At 45.9% G+C, this 24,251-nt stretch overlaps 1 protein-coding gene across 2 annotated transcripts; it reads left to right on the top strand.

The window, feature by feature from the left end:
• Positions 1-1,111: 1,111 nt before the first annotated feature.
• On the top strand, positions 1,112-22,921 carry LOC122727746 (zinc finger protein 777-like). 2 transcript variants are annotated; one of them, XM_043965508.1, is made up of 6 exons: positions 1,112-1,398; positions 7,620-8,009; positions 8,515-8,641; positions 12,369-12,482; positions 17,954-18,070; positions 19,384-22,921. In XM_043965508.1, exons 1-6 carry the CDS (start codon positions 1,375-1,377, stop codon positions 20,580-20,582), a joined length of 1,971 nt encoding a protein of 656 aa, XP_043821443.1. In that variant the 5' UTR covers positions 1,112-1,374; the 3' UTR covers positions 20,583-22,921. The 2 variants fall into 2 exon arrangements, with proteins under 2 accessions (XP_043821443.1, XP_043821441.1); XM_043965506.1 differs by having other exon boundaries at positions 19,381-22,921.
• The last annotated feature ends 1,330 nt before the right edge of the window (positions 22,922-24,251 follow it).

Below are 24,251 nucleotides of genomic sequence, written 5' to 3'. Positions count from 1 at the left end.
CTGGGTTTAGATGATAAGACGGATCCTTTGGGTGGTGGAATGGGGGAGGGGTATTTCTTCTTGGAACCTCAGCAAAAAGTTGTTTCTCAGAATGAAGTTCTCTTATACCTCCTGGGTCCGCTTTGCAAATGCTGATTTGGGCTCCTGAACATTTTTCTTCTCCTTTAACCCCCCCTTCGTGTAGATAAACGATAAACTAGGAGATAGCGGTGCATGGACCCACACACTGGGTGTGCAAGATGATTTGCCAAACATTCAGCACCTCTTAGATTGTCTGGGCACCAAGTGCTGAGGCAGGCACGAGTATGTCTTTGGCTGTCAGGAACTTTGTACTACCCAGGAGTACAAGCCTGTGGAGGAGAGAAGAAGCAACAACGCAGTTCAGGGGAGGGGGCAACGTGGAGGAAGTGGGATTGAATTTGGCCCTGGAGGAATAAATAGTTTAGGGAGTCGAAGTTAGGGTTAGCAGGGTGTGGGTGACCTAGAAGCAGATTTTGACAATTAGCTGCTCAGACGAAAAATGGTTCAGGGTCACCGTAGTGCTTAGAGGGCTGCACGTGCATGGCGGGGTGGGGTTCCTGGCCGCCCAGTTTAAAGTAGTCGACCTCAAAGGGTCGGTCCATCCTTTACAAGGCTCCCAAACGTGCCTTTTTTAGCTGAATAGACTAATAATCTTAACAGCACGAAGACTCTGGGACCCCTGTGCAAGAGCCGAAGGTGTGGCGCGGGCAGCACGTGCAAATGGCTGTGCCCAGCGCCGGGACGGCCTTGCTCAGACGGCCCCGCTCCGACCACGTAACCCGCTAAGGCTGTTCTCATCCTCAAGGACATCGACGGAGCCCGCGCGGGGGCCGCCTTCCTGCTCCTACGGGCCTTGGGGGGGCGCTGTGCGCTCCGCGGCCGAGAGGAGGCGCCGAACGTTTCTCCTTCCCCGGCCAGCCAATGGGGGAGCTGAGCTCCCAGGATGCAGTGGTTATCAACACGGCGGCAGCTGCAGCAGCTGTGCGGCTCGCGCTGCAGAGGAGCAGGAGCGGGAGCCGCTGCAGGGCCGGGCGCAGGTGCTGCAGAGCCGGGGCCACGCCGAGCCGAGCCTGAGGCTGAGGGGCCGGAGCTGAACGCGAGGTCGGAGCGCGGCGGCGGCGGCGGAGGCGGGGGCAGCCCAGCTCGGGGCCGGTCCTCCAGGAGCTCGCGGCGGCCGGGGTCTCATTTCGGGTTTTTGGATCCGCGCCCTCCCCGCTGACGGCTCCAGAGCCCGGCTTGGTCGGAGGAAGCCCCCCCTGCGGGTCCCGTGTACAGAGAGAGGAGGGCCGGACCGCTCCGGAGCCCGCTCGTCCGCGCCGCAGCCTCCGGGGCCTGGGAACGAGACCAAGGGCCATGGCCGAGGCGGCTCCTGCTCCGGTAAGAGACCCCCCCTCCCCCCCCCGCCGCCCCCAGCCGGAGTCCTCGAGGAAGGGGCTCTCCCACCCCGGGGCCCTGGGCTCAGCTTCTCCGAGCGAGGCCGGGCCATCGCTTGGGCCCTCTGGGGTCAGGGTCGGGGCTGAGGTCAGAGGGCTAGATTGCCCGAGTTACTTCGGGAGATGGGCCCCGCGAGGGCGAGGGTCCCTGCAGCCTTGCGCAGGCACGGAGGTCCCCCCTGCCCTTTCTCCATCTTGGTTCCGTTCTGCCTCCCCGCTGACCTTCAGCTCCATCCCCCAGTCCAGGACCACCTGGCCTTCATCCCCCATTGGGACCAAAAGGCACTTGTCCTGTGGTCCCTGTTCTGCTCACCTGCTGGCCGAAGCAGGCCCCTGGCCAAACATCTGCATCAGAGAGGTCCTCCCGGCCTCGTGTCTGGCTCTCCCTTTATTTGGGAGGCAAGATTGCATTAGTGTGCCCATTTCAGCCTTGTACGAAGGAAGGAAGAAAAGGGGCATCAGTCTTACATCATTCAGGCTGAGTCTTGTTATAGAGCCGTGGCATGGCTTGTACACTTTGTAACAGGGAGCTAGTTGTGTCTTAATGTGGCCCTATTGTATCGCTGCCTCTGTAGAAACTACCCCCATACAGAAATGGCTTCCAGAAAATTCGAGATAAATCTTTGGTGACAGATGAACAATTAAAGAGAAGTAATCCTGTTTAGGACATTTTCTTGATATGTAACAATTAAGGGAAAGATAGCCATGGGTTCCCTCAATCTTCCCTAATCAGAGACCAAATCTCCAGGTGGAGGGAATTGGGGGCTGGCCTGTAGTATCTTTTCTAAGGTTTTTATTCTTTCTCGAAGGTGTGGTGCCCCTCCCAACTCCTGTTATCAGGATGTTGTTTGAAATGTCTACCTTGGGGGTGGGGCGTGGGGGGGTGCTTCTCCTCCCAAGGCTCTTAAATCTCTCTGGCCTGTTCCTGGGTGATCGGGCCTGGCCTCCTTGAATGAAAGTGACTCAAGTTGGTTGAAGGCAACAGAAGTCTGAAGGGACAAGAAGTTCGCAGAACCATAGAATTTTAGAGTTGGAAGTGCCTGACTAAATATTTGGGTATGGTTCAGTTCATTTTTGTAAAAGAAAGCAGGCTCATTTTCCTTCGTGAGAGTAAGAGTCTTTTTAACACCCCCTAAAGTTTCTGAGGGCTTGGATTTCACTCCCACTTCCAAGGGCTCACCTCTCTGATCAACCTCATGAACTTTCCCTTTTTGTCTGGCTTTGTCCCATCCAGAAAGGGTCAAAAAAAAAAGCAGTAATTGAAGGAATAAGCTTTAGCGGCTTTGAATTTTCACTCAACAGAAATACATCAGATGCCAGGTCTCCCAGTACCTGAATCTGAGTGAACAAGTTGGTAATTGGCAGACATTTAGAAATTGTCCACCATGTACCAGGCAGTATACAAGATGATGGAGAGATGCGTAGAAAAGTTAATCAAGCTTTCTCCTATGGGAGGATACAGTATATTCACAGCAAAGTAGTGGATATATACAAAGTGTGGAGGTGGAAAGGGAGAGCATGTCAAGTATGGGGGGGTTGGGGGGGGAGCCTTGGCAAAGACTGGAGATAAAATATAATGTACAAGGACTAGCAAGTAGGCCAGTTTGACTGGAACATAAAGTTCATGTGGGAGAGTAATGTGTAATCAGGCTGGAAAGATAGGCTGGAAATTCCCTATTGCTAGAGTTTCTCAAACTAATAGCCACCAAACACTCTGGGACTTAACAAATGGAACCCATAAATGTTGACTCCCTGAAAGAGTGGGAGTGAAGGGCCTAGGGGTTTGTAATTCTCCCACTATAAAGGATGGTTGAGGGAATTCTTAAAATGTAATAAGGGAAATTAAGCCTGTCTTCATGTTGAAAACTTTCCAGAAATATGCATATTTAATATTTTGGTGAAAAAGATCACTAACATTGACATTTTTATTTTAGAACACTTACATGGTATAGAGCATCTCCACCTCTGAGCCTTTGTAAAATAAAGGGTTTGACCTCTTCTGAGTCTAAACCCTAATATCCTGGGAACACAGTTTGAGGACCCTCTTTCTACTGAATCCAAATTCTTCTGCTTGAGGGTCAAAGCCTTCCCCCAAGATGGCCAGCACAACTTGTTCTTTCCTTCCTGACCTGCATTCTTGCCTTCAGCCAGGCTGATCGTATGATCCTGTGAACAAACCTTGGTCTTCACCTTAGTTCATATTATTTCATCCTCCCGCCCTTCATACTTGGAATGCTCTCTCTCTTCCTCTCCATTTTTCTAAGTTTTATCCATCTTTGAACACTCAGTTCTTTTCAACCTATTTCACTTGATTTTTCTGAATTTTTAAAAACATTTTGTTTTTTGTCACTTATGTGGCACTTCAGTCTTTTCTCATTCTTTTCTTGCATGTTAATTTTGTCTTTCCAAATAGATTATGAGCCTTTTCAGTATCTCTCCCATGTTACCTAGCACAGGACAGGACAGGTTGCTTGAAGAGTTGGAAGGGGCCTTAAAAATCACTGAAACCAACTAACTCCCTTATGTGAGAAAGTAGGCCCAGAGGAGTAAAGCAGCAGCTTGTTCACAGGCATACTCTCTTTTAACGTCAAACTTAAAACTAGGTCCCAAGATACAAGATTGACTATTTCTACTGCTGTACTGTTTCTCAAATCATTGTTTTCCTTTGGAATGTAAGCTCCTCAAGGGCAAGACTTACTTCACTTCTGTCTTTGGAGCCCAGAGCAGATGATTCATAAATGATCCCACAGCCAGATCCACATGAGTCCTGGCAAGGCCTGGCAGGGAAGGGATTAGAAATCCCAGTGCCCAGCACAAAGTCGATACTTAAGAAATGCCTCTTGAATGAATGATATACATATCAGGTTTCAGTTTCATTGCCTTGAGTTTTGGCCATATCCTGTCTGACTTGGAGATTAGACCAGAGATCCCCCAAGAGGAATCTGTTGGTAGTGTCAAAAACTTTGAGACATCAAACCCAAGCTCAATAACGTCACTGTGAAGATCTTAAACTAATCTACTTCATGTAGTTTATTTACAACTTATATGTAAGTAAAGTATAACCTGAGACATATTTTAAAGGTATTAAGGGAACTTCCCTTGAGAAATCTTTTTAATAAATCATAGACTGGCCCCTGATTTCTGCTTTTATATATTGAGATTCTTATATTTTTTCGAGGTTTTTTTCTTTAACTTTATTTACATTTTCTTTTCTCTTTCTCTGTCTATTTTTCTCAATTAACAGTCATCCACAAACATGAACATTTCTATGAAGATTATATACGAAACTGAATTTCAGTTACATATCTCATATCATATTCTGTTCTGCTCATATATTGCTTTGATGTCTTTTGTGCTACTTTGTGTGTGTGTGTAATCCAGGATTTGTAGTTTGCTGTGGCTTACTTTCACCCACCATGTAATCCTTTAGCTACCTTTCCATGATCTGCAATTTTGCTTTCTCTGAGACTGTAGTATCCCATAATTCAAAGCCATAGAGTAACACTGGAAGAACCCAGTGCTTAGTACAGTGCTTTGCATATGATAAGTGTTTAATGTAAAAAAATTTAATTATTATTAGCTAACCAATCTAACCTGGAAAAATTCATCATTTGACTTATGAAAAATTATAGGTTTGGAGAAATTATAATTGGGCCGTAAGTCCTGCCACGGTCGCCATTAAAATGTGAGAATATTTTAAATGAGTAGCCTAATTTTGGGGCTAATCTGACAGGAGGACTAATCTGGGGACCTTTGACTGTTTGGCCATCTGAATGCTGTTAATTTAATGTGGGCCGTTTATAAAGTTCCACCACACTGCTCCACTCCCAAATTGATAAGCAAAATATTAAGAAGCCTCTTAACCAAATAATCAAAGCAGAGTTTATTTATGAGATACTATTTAAAATTAAGAATACAGGGAAATAAAATGTACAACCTGACTACTTTCCTGCCCTCTCTTTCCACTGCATCTCTTTCCCACCTGCTGCGCTTATAACTTTTTAATACAATAAGGGCCTTAGCCACCTCTCGCCTCAGGGTATTCAGGTCCTTTATTCTAACTCCGAGCCCCTTTCACTTTGTAAATCCCCCTGCTTCTTACTTTCCTCTCCTTACTGCCACCGCTGAACCCGTGTTTCTCTCTCACCGATCTTCTATCTGTCTGCTCCATCAGTCTGCCCTCTGCCTCTCTTTTCTCTGCTCCTAGTCCTTCTCATCTTCTCCTGCGTCCTTGTAGCCCCGTCTCTAGTCTGCCATGCTCCAACCTTTCTAATCTCGTCAGCCATCGCTTGACCTCTTCTCCGCCTCCTCTCGTCCGTCCTCCCCCTTGCTGTCTAACTCCCAGGTCTATATATACCGTTTCTTCTCTCCACTCAAATCTTGGGGCTTCCTGTGCCCCCACAGACCAAGCTAATCCGCCAGCCAGGGCTGCGGCTGGTGGGAGGGGGGGGTGCGCTCTAGCATCATGTGCCTCAGCACAGGCTATAGGCTATCTGGGATCTTTCCGATAGCTCTGCTCAGGTTGGAGGGGGCTTGGGGCTTTTTTTCCCTAACTGTCTGACCTGGCGTCTTGTACAGCCCACGGGGCTTTTGGGCTCAGCTGAAGCAGAGGGGGAGGGGCTGGTGCCCCTCCCACACAGAAGAGACCCTAAGGGCCTAAGGCTTTCCAATCTCAGCCCAAAGGTAGGGTCCCCAAATCAAAATAAATTTCTATATTAATAAATGCTTCATTCATGTTGGGGTTTTGTTTTTAGGGAGAAGCTTAGGGTTATTGAAAGCACTGAGAAATTTCCCAAGGGCAGTCTAGCCTGTTTCTTTCCTTCCTGCTCCCTCCCCCACTTATCTTCCCCTTCCTCCCTTTTCTTTTCATCTTCCTCCTCAATTCTGAGGCCAATTCATTGTCCAAAATATATGGACCATTGAACCAGCTATATAGGTTGTCTAATTACATAACTTGGTCTGGACAATGGGTTTTCTTTATCTAACAAAGTTTATTTCAAGCTCTCAGTAAGATGATCATTATCCATGGTAGTGCTTCTCAAGAGTCTTCTATGGGCAAGGAATTGTGGGGCATATGGGGAAACACAAATAACCATAAGACCTGATCCCTCATCTCAAGGAGCCCTCTTTGGGACAGTCATTACAATTCCAGCATAGCCCAGTTTTCTCCGAAGCAGCTAAAAGCATTGTCACATCTTCTAAAGGAACTTCTTTCTTACTAATGGTTAAGCTGGTTTCCCAGCAGATGGTATTTACTAAGTATTTAGAGAAATAACTGTAACGCCAAGGGGACATTGGCTTATTAGCAGTGTGAGAGAATGAATAAGGTTGAGAGGAAGGCATAAATGACAAAACAAAAGCCTACAAACAGCAATAAATTTGAGGTTTTCCTTTTTAAGATTTTCTGTCCTCATATGATGCTGCTTGTCTTCCCCCTTTAGGCTGGAAATTCTTACAGGAAGGGGAAACCCTTTTCCCTTTATAATCTCTTTCCTACTCTGTACAATGGGTACAGTAAATGAAGTTGACTGTGTGCCAGGGGCTGTTTGAACATATTGGTGCTGGGAAGGAGGTACAAGGTATTGTGCTCTAGATAGAATATTGTGCTTGGAGTTGGGAAGACTTAAGTTAAAAGCTAGGTTTTGGTACTTATTGACTGTGTGACCCTGGACAAGTTATTTAGCCTCTGTCTGCCTCAGTTTCCTCATCTGTTAAATGGGGATAATACCTGTCTCCTTCTGTTGTTTTGAGAACAGAATAAAATTACTGTAAAATGCTTTGTAAACCTTGAAGTGCTATATAAATGCTCGCTATTATGATGATTATGGATGATATAAAGCTTATTGACTCTTTTCATAGATGAGGAAACTGAGGCCAGATAGGTGAAATATGCCAGTGTAAAATCTCAGCTGTAGTTCGGTCTCAGTCTTATAGACGCTGAGAGCCCAAAGGAGCCTATGAGATCAACAGCTGTGAGGTGAGTGACTGCCCTGCTGGAACTTGAACCTGAGGGTGAGGGCTCCTAGACAGGGTTATTCCCGTGACTGCTTCTCCCACCTTCCCTCTTTCTGTGGCTTAGGCACGGTCCTCAGCCAGTGCCTTTTTGTTGCTGATTATGGTAAGTGGAGATGACCCCCACCTGTTTCTGTGTCTCCTTGTGTTTAGTCTCAGGAATGGGACACCAGCATACAACACCCAGCGCCTCCAGCATCTCCTACGGGCCCCCAGCGTGAAGCCCAGATCCAGTCGGCCGAGATCTCCCTGCTGGCTATCCTGGCTTCCATTCAGGCCGTGGAGCAGAAGGTGGAGTCCCAGGCTGCCCGCTTACAGACCCTGGAGGGGAGGACAGGGACAGCAGAGAAGAAATTAGTTGATTGTGAGAAGACAGCGGTGGAATTTGGGAACCAGCTGGAGGGGAAATGGGCTGTGCTGGGCACCCTGCTCCAGGAGTATGGGCTGCTGCAGAGGAGGCTGGAGAACATGGAGAACCTGCTAAGGAACAGGAACTTCTGGATCCTGCGGCTCCCCCCAGGCAGCAAGGGCGAGGTCCCCAAGGTAATCTGCTGTGGTGGATACTAGCTTGGCGCACATTGTTCTTAAGAGTCCAGTGGCAGCAGGCACTGAGCCAATGGAAAGCAGAATTCTCTGTTCCTAAAGCTAGTCAACCAGTTATTCCAAGGAACTTTGGGATATTGGGAAGGATAGGGGTCAGGGTCTAATCATCCTGAGCTAAAGAAAGCAAGAACTTTGATCAGAAGAGTTGGGGATGTATAGGGAGAGGTAACCATGGCAACAGGTATACTAGGAACAGACCGTAAAGTAGAGAAGAAGCTTCTAAAGGCCTATAAGGAGCCTGCATTCTGGAGCTGGATGTGGGAGGGCATATGGAATAGGAAAAGCAAAAGTAACTGCTGCACCCAATTCCACCTTGAACAGCTTGAGGACCAGTGAAGATGAACACTTATTTATAGGAGTTTTGTCAGAGAGCCCCAGAAATCACCAGGACGAGAGCTGGATGTCAGATGTGACTCTGAAATGGGCGTCTCATACTGTTTCCTAGGTACCTGTGATTATTGAAGATGTGGCTGTGTATTTCTCAGAGCAGGAGTGGGGGAACCTGGATGAGTGGCAGAAGGAACTCTACAAACATGTGATGAGAGGAAACTATGAAACACTGGTGTCCTTGGGTAAGGGGCCACTCTCTCTGTGTGTTAAGAGCTCTGGGACTGCTATAGAAATCCTTTTAATTTTTACTTACTGGCTTAGCTACTTAAATCAGAATCCTGTATTTGAGAAGTAAAAGGAACTTTGAGAGAACATCTGATATAGGTAAGGTGGGAAATGGGGATTTTCTCAGGGTTATAAGCTAAAAAAATGGGGAATGCACAAAAAACTTGGGACTTCTGCCTCTCCAGCATAATGCTTTTATTCTATGAATGGTTATTTGTACACCTGATTTATTTTCCTCAACTGTGCTGTAAGCTTTGGGATGGATAGTGGCCTTGGTCTTATATTTCTGTATCTCACAGGGCTTAGCAGAAGGCCTTATCCATTGTGTTTGATAAATATTGGCCAATTATGTGGTTGGTGAGGCACCAACTCTTAAGAGTGATTCATTAACCTCTCTTCATTGGAGATCCTAACAGTCCACATCTTCCACTCAATCAAAATCGTAATTTCTATTTTCTGTGGACTTCCAGGATACTCTCCTTCCCTCCTCAGTAAGTTTCACTGCTTGGCTCACAGTCTTTCTCAACTCCTGCCCTCATACTAGGGGATTTCAACATATATATTGACACTCTCAAATACCACAGTTGTTAAGTCCCTTAACCTACTCACTTCCCATGATGTCCTCCCCTTCCCCATCTGAACCACACACAAACATGATCATACCTTAGATTTTGCCATCACCCACAAGTGCACCACTTCCATGGTCCAAGAACTCTGAAATCCCCCATCTGATCATAATCTATTGGCCTTCTACCTCCCTATGCCTTCCCATACCAAACCAAACCAAACCGTAGTCTTCATCCATACCATGACCTTCCATCCTTTAACTATCAGTTCTTAACTGTCATCTCTGCACTAGCCGCTCCCTTTGCCTCTCCCCATCTTGACCCTCTGGTGAACCAGTTCATCACTACATGGTCTTCTTCATTTGAGTCCTTAGACCCCTCATCATTTTGCCTGTTGTGCCCTACCAGGCCTCAGCTTTCAGTCACTTCCACCATCTGTTGCCTTGGCTACTACACTTGTTTTGCTGAATGAAGGTGAAGAAAATCACACAACCATTCTGACTGGGTCCTCTCCAAATTTATGTTCCACAATCTCAACTGATCCCTCACTACTGCTAGGCAGACCCATTCCACAGCAGCTCTTTTTTTTTGGAGGCGGGGGAAGAGGTGAGGCAATTGGGGTTAAGTGACTTGTCTAGGTTCACACAGCTAGTAAGTGTTAAGTGTCTGAGGCTGGGATTTGAACTCAGGTACTCCTGACTCCAGGGCTGGTGCTCTATCCACGGCACCACCTAGCTGCCCCTCACAGCAGCTCTTTCAAATCTTTTCATCCCTCCTCAAACTTCTCATGGCTCCCCCTCCCTCCCTCCTCCCAAGCTGATAACCTTGCCTCATATTTTACTAGAAAATTTGAATTTGTTCATCATGAATCCCACTTCTCCCCTCTTCCTCATCTGTCACCCCTCCACTTATTCAAGCAATCCTGTTCCATCTCATCTCCTCTAGCAGATTGCCCTTCTGTCATCACCACTCTCCCTTTCTACTGCCTCATTCCCTGCTGCCTATAGGCATGCCTTGTGTCTTCTCCATCTTGAAAAAAACCTCACTTGATCCTTCCATTCCCACTAACTATCTCCCCTTTGTGGCTAAACTCCTTGGAAATGGCCATCTACAATAGGTGCCTCCACTTTGTCTCACTTTCTTCTTAACCCCTAACTATGGCTTCTGATCTCATCATTCCACTCAAATGGTTTTTCTAAGTTACCAGTGGTTTCCTGCTTGCCAATTCAATGACCTTTTCTCAGTCCTCCTTCTTGACTCTTTTGCATCTTTTGATACTGCTGATCACTTTCGTTTCCTTGATACTTTCCTTTTTCTAGGTTTCCAGGACATAACTCTTCTGGTTCTCCTGTTACCTATCTGAACTCTTTCTCAGTCTCTTTTGCTGGACTTTTATCCAGCCCACTCATTGTGGGTGTCCTACACGACTTTGTTGTGGACCTTCTTCCTCTTTACAACTTCACTTGGTGATCTCATCAGTTCCAATGTATTTAATGATCATCCCCATGCTTTTGATTCTCAAATCTACTTATGCTGCCCTAACTTCTCTGCTGACCTTCAGTATCTCATCTCCCACTGTCTTTCATACATTTCAAACTGGACATCCATTAGACATCTTAAACTCAGCAAGTACAAAATTGAATTCTCTCTTTCCCCCAAACTTTCCTCCCTTTCATATTTCTCTATTACTGTCAAGGACACCACCCCATGTTCCTCAGGCTCATAATCTAGACATCATCTCTCCCTTCTCACTATCTCTTGATCTTTTTTTTGTGAGGCAATTGGGGTTAAGTGACTTGCCCAGGGTCACACAGCTAGTAAGTGTTAAGTGTCTGAGGCCGGATTTGAACTCAGGTACTCCTGACTCCAGGGCTGGTGCTTTATCCACTTCGCCATCTAGCTGCCCTTTCTCACTATCCCCCCCCCCCCCCCCCCCCCGCCCATATCCAAGCTGTTGCCAAGGCCTATCGATTTCACTTTTGCAACGTCTCTCATATATGCTCCTTTTTTTCTTCTGACCCTGCTATTGCTCTAGTACAGGCCCTTACCACCCCATGCCTAGCTGTGTGACCCTGGGCAAGTCACTTAACCCCCATTGCCCTGCAAAAAAAAAAGAAGAAGAAGAAGAAGAACCTACTGGTGGATCTCTGCCTCAAGTCTTTCTTCACTCTGTCCTATCCTCCATTCAGCCACTGAAGTGATTTTCCTAAAACAATAAACTGCAATGGCTCATTTCCAGGATCGGATACAAAACCTTCTGGGTTTCAAAGGCCTTTATACCCACCCCCACTTCCCAAGTACCATGTCTTTCTCTACACACTCTGCATTCCAGTGACACTGACCTCCTCGCTCTGCCAGGAACAAGACACTCCAGCTCTCAGCGATGGGCATTTTCTCTGACTGTTCTGTCCATCTAGAATGCATTCCTTCCACATCTCTATCTGCTGGCCTCCTTGGCTTCCTTCAAGTTCTAGCTACAATCCTGCCTTATACAAGAGGCCTTTCCCAATCTCTTTATTCCAGTTTCTTCTTTCTGTAAAGAAAGCTTATTTCTACATATTTGTTTGCTCATTGTCTCCCTCATTAGATTGTGAGATCCTGGAGGAACTGCCTTGCTTCTTCTTGTGTCCCCAGCCCTTGAGTGTATGGTACATAGTAGGCATGTAAAAAATGCCTATTGACTGACCGACTCAGGCTGGAGGAGGAGGGAATGGAAAGAATGGAACTTTAGTTCCCCTGTTCAGTAGTGTGGTCCAGGCTCAATCATCTGTTCTTTCCTAGACAAATGGACAGAAAGCCATATGTATGTGTTTGTGCTGTTTGAATCGTGATTGGGATCAGAAGATGACTGTAGGCCCGCCCCCTCAATTACTGCTTATGAGGGCTGACCCATGGGGCCTGTGGACAAGATGGGGCACAGTGGGACCTGGAGAGAAAGAACCTCAAAGGCCTAAGTTGGGGGAAGTCTTTCCCCATAAAGTAATTGGGCTCCATGATGGGCCTTGTGGTTTTCCTTTCATAGTTGCCTGCTCATCCCATTTGACTGTTAGAGAATTAGAGTCCATGACTTCCGGTCCCACTCACATCCTTTATAACACTTCACTCTTTTCCCTACCAGACTATGCCATCTCCAAGCCAGATCTCTTATCCCGAATTGAACAAGGGGAGGAGCCATGTGGCCAAGAGCTCTCGAACACAGAGGAAAGAGAGAACCCAGTGCATCCCAGTGCTGGTGAGTAGCTCTGCTTCTGGAGGGTTGGAAGAGGGACGGTAACCAACTTCTGGGAGCACCCTCCCATGGAAAGAGTTGGAATATCTGGGCTCTTTCAGAGTAGGAAGGGACTAAAGAAGCCATTTCTCTCATCTTCGATAGGAGAAAGCTGAGGCTTAGGGAACTAGTTTTTTACCCAAGGTCATACAACTAGAGAGAGCTAAAACTGGAATCCTAGGTCTCCTTACTTCTAGTACATTATTCTTCCCATTACAGTGACCAGATGTTCTACCTTGGGCAAGTCTTTGAATCTTTTCAGACCTTGGTGTCCTCATGCAAAATTTTTTGGGGAAAAAAATGGATTAATTTCCAAGGTTTCTTTTCGTTCTAAAAATCTAGCATTTGATCAAATACCATGCCAATAAAACCAAAGCTATAGGTTTTTTCCTTGTATGACCTGGTTAGTTTTGTTCACTATCCTAGCCATATACTTATTACTAAACTGGGTTGTAAATCTGTCCCATTATTCAGAAGAGATAACATAGAACTGTTGTCTTCTTCTTAGGCTGTGGGTAGAATTTCCCTCAGAGAAGATTGGAACATGACCCTGTGTACAAGTACTGACCCTAAAATAGACTGGGCTGATCTTTCTTGGGATATCTCTCTCTCTCTCTCTCTCTCTCTCTCTCTCTCTCTCTCTCTCTCTCTCTCTCTCTCTCTCTCTTTTTAAAGTTTTTACTCTGAACTTGACAATCAACAAATACAATCATTTCAGTATACGAACAACTTTCATTTCCATTTGCTTTGAAAGCAAAACAGGATTTTTTTATTTGATTCTAGATATAATCGAAAGCCCCTAGAGTTTGCTGAATGGGGTGGTGACATCATCAGACCTGTACTTAAAGATCGGTTTTACAGCTCAGTGGCGCGTAGATTGGAGTAGAGAGAGATTTGAGGGAGGGAGATCAACTACCCTCAGGCTATACCAATAGTCCAGGCATGAGGCAGTGAGGGTCACACTCACAAAGGGAGTAACAATAGGGCTTCGCAGGTTAATGGATGTGTGAAGTGAGAGAGTAAAGACATCGGATGACATGCAGGTCTTGAGTCTGAGTGACCAGGAGCCTAGTGGTACCTTCAACAATAATGGGGAAATCCAAAGGAAGGGAGGGCTTTGGGGGATAAAAGTATTGTTTCATTTTGGAGATGTTGGATTTAAGATGTCTGTGGCCCATCAAGTTTGAGATGTCCATTAGGCAGCTGGAAGTTTGAGACTGAAGGTCTGGAAATAGGTTAGGACTGCATAAATAGATCTGAAAAACATCGGCTTAGAGATGATAATGGAATCCATGGGTGTTGATGAGATCACCAAGTGAAATCATATAGAGGGCATAAAGTAGGAGGGCCCAGGAAAGACAGCATTAGCAAATAACTCTGGTTAGGTGAAGATTGACCAGAGGAGGAAACCCAGGAGAGAATAGTGTCCCAGAAACAGAGAAGAGAGTATCAAGAAGATGAGGGTGATTGATAGTGTCAGGGGCTGCAGAGAGGTCAAGAAGGATACAGATTGAGAAAAGGACATTGGCTTTGGCAGTTAAAAGATCATTAGTGTAAAAAGCTTTTGCACACAAGCACCAGCCCTGGATTCAGGAGGACCTGAGTTCAAATCCAGCCTCAGACACTTGATACTAGCTGTGTGACCCTGGGCAAGTCAATTAACCCTCATTGCCCTGCCCCCCCCCCAAAAAAAAGGCTTTTGTACAAAAAAAGCCAATGTGCAGAAAACTGGGAAAGAATTTTTGAAACAAATATCTCTGATAAAGGGCTCATTTCTCCTTTTCCATTTGGCCACTTTGACTTTTCAAGCTGTTGACTTTTTTCTCATGTCTTTCCTGCATCCCCCTCATTTCTCTTTCCATTTTTTCCTCTACCTCTCTAACTTTATCTTCAAAGTCCTTTTTGAGCACCTCTATGGCCTAGGACCAATTCATATTTTTCTTGGAAGCTTTAGATATAGGGGCCCTGATGTTGACATCTTCCTCTGAGGGTGCCCCTTGGTCTTCCTTGTTACTGAAGAAACTTTCTATGGTCCTCACCTTTCTCTGTCGGCTCATCTTGCCTTTCTTTTACTTGACTTTTAGCTCCTTAAAGTGGGGCACTGTTTCCAGGCTGCAGTATCCCAAGCTTAAGAAGTCCCAGGTGGTCTGATTTAAGGAGAATCAGGTTCTTTACTCACCCAGCCTGTTTCCTGGTCCTAGATGACCCCAGACCAACTTGCCAATCAACCAGCTTTGTGTGTTGTGATTGTCAGCTCTGACAAGCCTGTGCCCCTCCCCGACCTGGGCCACTGCTACTTGAGCCCACCTCCTGGTTCTCAGCAGGGGTGTAAAATCCAAGTTCTGCCTCAGCACCAGCATAGACCCCTGTAGTCTCCCCCCTGCCCAGGGCTCAGTCCACTGACCAGATTGTGAGCTTAGTTCCAGACGACACTGGCGCTTCAGCTGATTCAGAGGCTCTGGGGGTCTCCTTCTCTGGTGAGGAGTTCCTGAGACTGGATCTGTGTCAGGGTGACTGTGGGGTTGGGCTCAATTCCTGTATCAGCACAGCAGCTCCCTCCTTCTGACCTTCCAAGCCGTTCTTGGTTAGAAGATGATTTCAGCACATTCTTCTGTGAGTTTTGCTGCTCCGGGCATTTTCCTAATGGTCTTATTTGGATGTTTTTTGGAGCGATTGTGTCATGAGTTTGGGAACTCACAGCCTTTCCAAATCATTTAACTTCTAAGTCTCCACCTCTTCATCTTTTATAGCAAATTGGTCACCAAATATTGTTTCTGGCTTCACATACCCTTCACATAGATCCTCTTCTCTCAACTCGTTCAGTCACCAGCCTAGTTCAGCAAGGCCTCATTTCTCAAATATTTAGAAAACTGAGTCAATTTTATAAAAATACAAGTCATTCCTTAAGTAATAAATGGTCAAAGGATATGAACAGGCAGTTTTCAGACAAATCAAAGCTATCTGTATTCTTATAAAAATGTTCTAAATCACTATTGATCAGAGAAATGGAAATTAAAACAATTCTGAGGTATCACTTCATACCTTTCAGAGTGGCAAATATAACAAAAAAGGAAAATGTTGGATGTTGAAGGGGATGTGGGAAAACTGGGATGCTGATCCACTGTTGGTGGAGTTGTGAACAAATCCAACCATTCTGGGAGAGCAATTTGGAACTGTGTATACTCTTTGATCAAGCAGCTACCGCTAGATTTATATCTGGAAGACATCCCAAAAAAGAGAAAAAGATCTATTTGTACAAAGCTCTTTTGTGGTGGCTAAGAATTGGAAATCAAGGGAATGCCCATCGATTGGAGAATGGCTAAGCAAACCGTGGTATATGATTTGTGATGGAATGTTAATTGTGCTCTAAGAAATGCTAAGCAGGACAATTTCAGAAAGGCCTGGAAAGATTTATATGAACTTATATATAGTGAAATGAGTAGGACCAAGAGAATGTTGTACACAGTGACAGCAGTATTGGTAGATAAAGAATAGTGAATGATTTGACTATTGTCAGAAATACAATGATCCACGACCAATGGACTAATGATGACACATACTGTCCACCTTCAGAGAAAGAGCTGATATTGATTGAACACAGACTGAAGCGTGCTATTTTCCACTTTTTCATTTTTACTTTTTTTTAAGTTTTCTTAGACAAAATGACTAATATGGTAATGTTTTATATAATTGCAAGTGTATAACCTTTATCTGTTTACTACTTCAGGGAGCGGGGAAAAGGAGGGATAGAATTTAGAACTCAAAACTTTAAATAAAAATGTTTATTATCCCCCTTTTGCCCCCCCAAAAAGAATGTTACCTCAGATCATCTTGTAGTATAAAGTCATGTTCATTGGAATGAGCGAGGATCTATGACAATGGGGACATCTTCTCAAGGATGGGAATATTTATATATTAAATTGAGGATGAATTAAATAATATAATTTCTGGCAGATGTGCACCCCTTCCCCCACCCCCTCAAAAAAAAATCACTAGTGACTTTGGAGAGAGCAGGTGAATGATGAAGTAGGAAACCAGACTGCAGTTAAGAGAGTGAAAGGAAGGGAAGTGGAGCCTTCTCCAGGAGTGTAGCCCCAGAAGGAAGGAGAGATCTGGGGTGAAAACTGCCCATGATGGATGAATCAAGTGAGGGTTTTTTAAGAATAGGGGAGACATGGGCATGTTTGTAGGCGTTAAGAAATAAGCCCATAGACAGTGAGTGTTTGAAGATTAGTGAGAGAATAGGAATGATAGAGGAGGCGCTTTGCTGGAGAACATGGGTTGTTTTCCATTGAATCATTGTGCGTGTAGAGAGGTTTGCCTTGGCAGGGAGAAAGCCTGCTTCTTCATGTGAAGCAATTTTAATCTGCTGTATTCATAAATATATCTCAATATATATTTCCTCTATTTATATTCATAATCTATTTTCATATAGCCCTATCTCTGCTATAGGAAAAGTAGTGAAAGAAATCTGTGTGAGGGGATGGGAGGAGAAGGGGAGAAGAGGAAGCGTTTAGCAAATGACTTCTGTTTTGTCAGTAATATATGAGGTAAGGGTGTCAGCTGAGGGGATGAAGGGAGAGGTGGCCATGGGAGATTTGAAGAGGGATGAAAAGGTTTAAAAAAGATGCTTTGTTGGTGGGATGGTAAATTGATAGGGAAGGTGTGAAAGGATTTGTCTTACTTCAGTGAGGGCCCAGGTGAGATTCTACAACATAAATTTGTTGTGGGCTCAGTCACCAAAGATTTGTGTTTCATTCAGCAACCCATGAGCAGGAGCAGAGGCCGCTGTGGTGGGAGGAATATAAGGCTGAGAATTGGCAGGGTAAGATGTTTAGTAGGATAAAAGGACAAGGGACTTGAGACAATATGGAGTTCATCACAGGTCAGAATGGCATAGGAGTGAGTAGCCCTTCCCAAAGGCTTGAGAAAGAACTGCAGGGGGAGGGATTGGAGGTCTCAGTGAAGACATAACGTAAGGTATGAGGTTGCAAGGCAGAGGGAGAGGTGAAAACACAATAGATTATGTTCAGATAAAGGGGTTTCAAAGATCTTGAAAGAGGAGGGGCACATTTGTAGGTATTGGCAGTCAAGGGTATGACCCTTTCTGCATCATTTCATTCAAGGTGATTTTCTCAAGGTAAGCTGTTTAGCAGACCTTAGACTAGAACCATTTCCTCACTGGCAGCCCAGTGTTTTGTTGTTTTTTCTGCCATACTGCACTTATATCATCTGAAATCAACCCTTTGGCCCATTTAGTGCACCTGGGAGATTTCATGTGGCCTGTAACACACTGGAGGCAGATTGTGTGCTCAGTCATCATCTTCCTTGTTTCTTTTTTGTCTGGCCTCTGACCATACCCATAGGCTGCATGGCCCACAGAATAAGAAAAAGTGCAGTGATTTGTAAACCTTAACTCTTTCTCTCCCCTACAGAAACTAGTACGCTGGTTTCTTCTCAAGATGTACTTCCCTGGATTAAGCAAGAAGGAGGATGTGGGAGGAATCAACAGAATCTGCAAGAGAGTGAGATCTCCACTGACCTCTGCACAGGTAAGGGTTGAATCTCTTCTCCCTCTCATTATGGCATGTATCTGCTAGGTGAGAACAGCAGTCAGCAAGGGTGTCAAGGCAGGTGTCCGTGGCTTCCAAATGGATGTATTAGATATAGCCAAGCCAGCACTTCTTGGGAGAAACCCTCCTTTCCTAGCCAAGAAGATGGTGCTTTTCTCCAGGAATTTCCACTTGCGTTTTCTTAGGGAACAAGCCCTTGCAGGAGAAATAGCAAGGAAAACACTAAATATAATCAGATTTAGACATAGAAGGGTATCTGAAGCTCATCCCCTTCAATCCCCTCCAATCCCCTCCAATCCCCTCCTTGTAAAAGGGGGACAGTGAGGCAGGATAACTTAGCCATGGTCACAATGACTCTGAGTCATGTTTGGACTTTGGAAATCCTTCCTAGGTTGAGTTTTACACTTTTGTCTTAGAACTCCTGCCCAGGGTCCATGCCCTGCCTCACTGTGATTGCTCTTCCTTTTACCTGGGGAAAGAAGGAGAATATTTTGAACCTGAGGGCCAAGACCAACATCTCTGTGTCTCGTTTGTTTGTCTGCTGTGGGCTCCTTTCTCAGGCATCTTGATTTAATAGGTCATTATTTCAATATGAAAGTTGCCTTTCCCTTGAGGTCTTCATTGAGCAAGTTTAAGTGTCTTTGTAGTAACACTATGTTAGTCTTTTGAAGTGTGTATGTGTATGCATGTGTGTATACGGGAGCACATGCATGCATGTGTATGTGAGGCATAGGGTGTATAAGGTGAGGGGGTGATACAGTCAGATGGTCACTGCCTTCAAGGAACTTACAGTCTAGTTAGGGAGATGAGACTGAGGTCTCTGGAACATATGAAATAATAATACCCAAAAGTGCTTCATGATAAAGCACTATCCGTTGGCACAGACAAGTTTCACAGGTGTTGAAAGGCTAGGGAGATAATTGTGAAGTGGAGCAGACAGAACTCGAGTGGGGCCTTGAAGGATGAATGGAGAGGAAGGGGAAGGACATTCTGGGGAACATTACAGCCAGGTCTGTTCAGAGAGAGGATTATAAATGAGAGAGATTGGGGTGGAGAGGTGGTTTGAGAAAGCCCTGGAAGATCAAGATAGATTGAGACTTGGCTGGGGAGAGCCTTGATTGGCAGGGCTGCATTACTTCTCACTGATTGGGATGTAGAACCACAAGATAAAAGGGAACAAGCCATTGCAGACTCTCACTGGGCCATTATTTAAAGAAACCAGAGGCAGAAGTGATTCATATGTGTCCATGTGTGTGTGTGTGTGTGTGTGTGTGTGTGTTTTCTCCCAGCAGAGGACTGGCTGGTCAGTAAGGAGAAGGAGAAGAGCCAGGAGAAGGGGCCCAAGGATCTGGAGTCCAGCTGGGTTCTGCAGGGCCGAGACAAGGAGAGCCTTCACCAAGCCCCGGATCTGGGCTTGGGAGGGGGGTCTTGTGAGAACCCCTGCAGTTCATCCCTTCTCAGAGGCCCAGCTGGAAAACCTGCCCCATGGGAACGAGACTTCAGCACCCTTCCTCCTAGCCCCTACTGTCAAGATGGTCCAGCATCTGTTTCCGCTGAAAGGCCTTATCCCTGTGCTGAATGTGGCCAGAGCTTCAGCCGAAAGGAGCACCGCACGCAGCACCAGCAGGCTCTCCATAGCCCTCGTCCCTTTGCCTGTCCTCAGTGCCCTAAGAGCTTTGCCCAGCAGGCCACTCTCACCAGCCACTACCGCATACATACAGGAGAACGAGCCTATACATGTGCCCAGTGTGGGAAAAGCTTCATCCACCAGTCTACTCTTACTACCCACTACCGTACCCACACTGGGGAGAAACCCTATCCCTGTGCAGAATGTGAGAAGCGTTTCAGCCGACTGTCAACTCTTCTGGAGCATCGGCGCACCCACACTGGTGAAAAGCCTTACCAGTGCACCGAATGTGAACGCCGCTTCAGCCGCTTATCCACACTGGTGGAGCATCGGCGCACCCACACTGGTGAAAAGCCCTATCAGTGTGCTGAGTGTGAAAAACGGTTCACAAGGCTGGCTAACCTGACAGTACACCAGAACACCCACTCTGGCGAGCGCACCTACAAATGTGCCCAGTGTGGTAAACGCTTTGCCCAGAAACCCAGCTTCTTGCGCCACCTACGCAGTCACACGCAAGAGAAGCTCTATCCGTGTGGGCAGTGTGGCAAGAGCTTCATTTGCCGCTCCTGGCTGGTTCGGCACCAGGGCAGCCATGTTGGTGAGCTGCCCCGTCCCTGTACTGAATGTGAGAGAGGCTGTCCACCATCTAAAGATCCTCCTGCTGGCCCCACTGGGAGTGGGGGCCAGGAAAGACTGCAGACTCCTGAAGGCCTCTTGGGAAAGCAGGATGGAGAAGGTGCTAGGACTGGGCAAGACCCAAAGGGGCGCCGAGGGGCTAGAGAACAAGGCAGTAGTGCCCAAGTGAACCTTGGTGAACCCTTGCACAACCCACATTCATATGTGAAGATGGAGAATGTGGGCTAGCATCCTTGAAAAAACCCTACCCAGGGTCGAGGACCAGGTGGGGTAAACTCATTCTCCTCGGTGGAGAATTGAAAGCTCTCTCTCATTGGGAGGGAACCACGGGGACAAGGACATAGCATCTCTGGGAATGAACAACCAGATTTTCTCAGGAAGGAAAACTAATGATAAGGGGCGGGAAGAGACACTTGAGGGGTTTCTTTGTGCAAGCCCAGGAGATGTGCTGAATGGGAGCATTCCTTCCAGTTGTGCTTTCTTTGTATTCTGGACTGACCAAGCTGACTGCAGTGACAGCAGGGGAGTAGGAGGGTGGGGGGTGGGATGTGGGAGGTGGGATGGGCATACAGACTGCACTCTCCTCACTGTTCTGAGACAGTAAGTGCAGGCCCATGGTTGCCATTTCCTTTGAAGCCCTAAGTTTTTAAGAGGAGTAAACTTTTAACTATGCAGATTCTGAAGCACTTCTCGGACTGGATTGAAGGTTTCCCTAGTTTTACTGGTCCCTGTCATCTCATTTTTAAATGACCACTGCAGGGGACCAGTGCTATTCCTTTGTACCTCTGTACCCTTCACTAATCCCTGTCTTGTCATCAAGGCAAGGGATGGAGGGTTCTCATAGTTCTCTCCTCACTTAGGCGTGAATAAAAGGGTGGTGGTTGCCAGAGATCTCTAGAGGAATTACTAATGCTTCCTGTGCCACCTGGCTCAAATAGTGTAAAGACACATGGACTCAGTGTTGGCACATGCTCCGTTTGGCTTCCAGCTCCCTCATCTATAAAACATCAGATTGTACTAGGTGACCTCTAGGTTCCCATCCAGTTTTGAATCTACGATCCTGTGAACTCTTCCCAAAAGTGTTCCTGTCACATTTGCACTAGGTCGTGCCCCCGGGTACTCACGGGCCTCCTCTGAGGGTATCTGAAGTTTCACTGAGGAGGAGCTTTCTCTAGCACAGATTTCTTATTCCGAGGTAATTACGGTCTAGCTGCAGACAGCCCTGGCGCTCATACCAATTTACAGTTTACACCTGGGGCTGTTTTTACCTCAGCTGTATCTGAGATTTCTAACCATTAATAAAGCCCACCCTCCCCCTTTGTTTTTTTGTTTTTTACCTGTTTTAAAATAGCCTAGTTCTCCTGGTATCCATGTGACCTCAAGGATAGTGTTGTCATCCCTGGCTCTTAGGCTACTCCCTACAAGGGCTAGAAGTGAAATTCTCTTACTGTTTCAGAGCTTATGTGCCCCTACCATGTGCTTTCCTGTCTAGCCTGAGGGGTGCCCTTATTCTCCGCTCTCTTTTACAGTCGGAGATGACTGACAGAGCTGAACCCAATGGCTGATCAAGCCTTTCCTAGCTCAGGTGACCAGGTTTACCCACTTTGCTAAATTCTCTCCTTTGTGTCATCCCTTCAAGTGGCCCACTCCCCAGTGAGGAATTGGATTTTCAGGATTCTGTCCTTATAGTTTCACATTATAAAATAATCACATGTGTCTAGTTTTGCATGAGGGCTGTGGGGGATACAAAAGCTCTCTACCTTTTTGAGGAGATTATATATGCACAAGAAAAAGGAAGTCATAATACCAAGAGCTACTTGAGTACCCGTCCCAAAGATTTTAAAGGGCCTCTCCTCCTTTTAAAAAACGTCCTTGATAGATTTTAGGCCTTTAGTCTTTGGCGCTTCTAAGAATGAATTTGAACAGATAACCAGTTTGGGACTCCAGCATCTTGTCAAGTTGAATTCCCACTCCTTGGCAGGAAATCTTTGCCAAAGCTGGACTGATTGACCCAGCCAGTTAAAGACTTGCCCATGCTGTACCCACAGCCTCAGACTTTGTCCAGTTTTCCTATGGCCACAACTGCAGGATCTCTTCCCTTGGCAATTGATCTTGAGGACAGCATTTGAACCATACATATATTTTGGGTACATATCCCAGTGTATTGTATAAGAACAGGTAGGAAGAGTTGCTATCTATTCCTACATTGTCCTTCCCCTTTCTTGCTTCTAGGACGTGTTGGGAAACATTAGCAAAACTCCTCCCCTTGAGATTGTACTGGGGGATCAATCAAATGTTTCATCTTTCATTGCCTCATGGTATCTGAGGCATTTATATGTTTGTCTGGTAGGCAGGAGGCAAGTGTTTGGAACTTCCATGGATTGTTTAATTGTCATGTATACTTACAAACTCTGTAATTAGGCAAACTATTTATGCAGTTTTGAGGCTGAACTTCTCTCCTTTGCTTGTTGTTCTTTTGATGGTTATTTCTTATTTATGATGCAGTAACTGTGTTTTTGACTGCAGGATCTGAGCAGTGGTGAAATAAAGCTATTTTTAAATGTGAATACTCTTCGAAGATTTTTTTTTAAGGTTAGTGTAGTCTACAGGTGAAATGGCAGAAACTTTGTCTTAAAAACATATTAGGGGGGCAGCTAGGTGGCGCAGTGGATAGAGCACCGGCCCTGGAGTCAGGAGTACCTGAGTTCAAATCCGGCCTCAGACCCTTGGCACTTATTAGCTGTGTGACCCCGGGCAAGTCACTTAACCCCAATTGCCTCACTAAAAAACAAAACAAAACAAAAAAAACATATTAGGAAAAAGAACTCAATTCAGTTCAAATTTTAATTTGTTATTGGCTATGTGCAAGGGAGAGCAGAATATCAGTCCCAGGTGACTTTTTCCATGGCATTCGGTAAGTTTGGCAAAGCACCTCTCCACCATGCCACTGCCTCTGTGGCTGTGCCCATCTATTCCTAGTGACTATGCTTCCCACCCTGCAGGCCCCTTGTGTTGCCCAACCCAGACCTGCCCTGCTCCAAAGTCCTTAACTCCCCAGTCAGGATAGAAGCTGGAAATCATGCTTCTTAGCACTACTTTTGTGAAAATAAAAGTGAAATAAAAGTACAAGCCTTCCAGGACAGTTTCATCTACTTGACCCTGGGGGCCTCCAGGTAGGTAGCCAGCATCTGTAAACTTGAGCTATACGTGCCCTGAAGCATTTTTTTTTAAGTGAAGCAATTGGGGTTAAGTGACTTGCCCAGGGTCACACAGCTAGTAAGTGTTAAGTGTCTGAGGCTGGATTTGAACTCAGGTACTCCTGACTCCAGGGCTGGTGCTCTATCCACTGCGCCACCTAGCTGCCCCCCTGAAGCATCTTAAAAGTTCTGTGCTGAGCAGGTCCCTCCAACATCACCCCATTTGGACCGGTTACCCTAACTCTGCAGCAGATTGAACCCAGCCCCTGAAGGAATAACTGAGCATCTGCTTGTAGTCAGTTTTCTGTCCTCATTCCGAGGGTTGGAGGAAGGGGTGTAAAGGAGAGGCCGAAGTCAAAATGTCAGTGACGTTTTGTGATGGAGAAGATGATGGAACCCTCGTGGAAGTAAAACAAGACTTGCTGAAGTTTCCTGTTTCTGTTGTTTGGTTGGGCCCAGGAAGGAAGAGTTCGTTAGTTTTGCGGGGTTTGCCCATGAATCTGAAGTGCCAGTGGCAAATGAGCTTAGGAGAGAGATCAGGACTACAGAAATGAGAGGCTTCCTAGTACAGTTGACACCATGGAAGATGGCAGAGAAGGAGAATGGAGTTTGTTGAATTTAGTTGAAAAACACTCCAATTGTTACTCTGACTAAAGTTGGTCATAGAGAAGAGGTGAGAGGTTTTCTCCTCTGTTTCCCC

This window comes from Dromiciops gliroides, chromosome 5 (genome assembly GCF_019393635.1).
Source record: "Dromiciops gliroides isolate mDroGli1 chromosome 5, mDroGli1.pri, whole genome shotgun sequence".
Classification (NCBI taxonomy): Eukaryota; Metazoa; Chordata; class Mammalia; order Microbiotheria; family Microbiotheriidae; genus Dromiciops; species Dromiciops gliroides.
The sequence above is the reverse complement of the archived record's forward strand: the minus strand, read 5'-3'. Positions and strand labels throughout refer to the sequence as shown.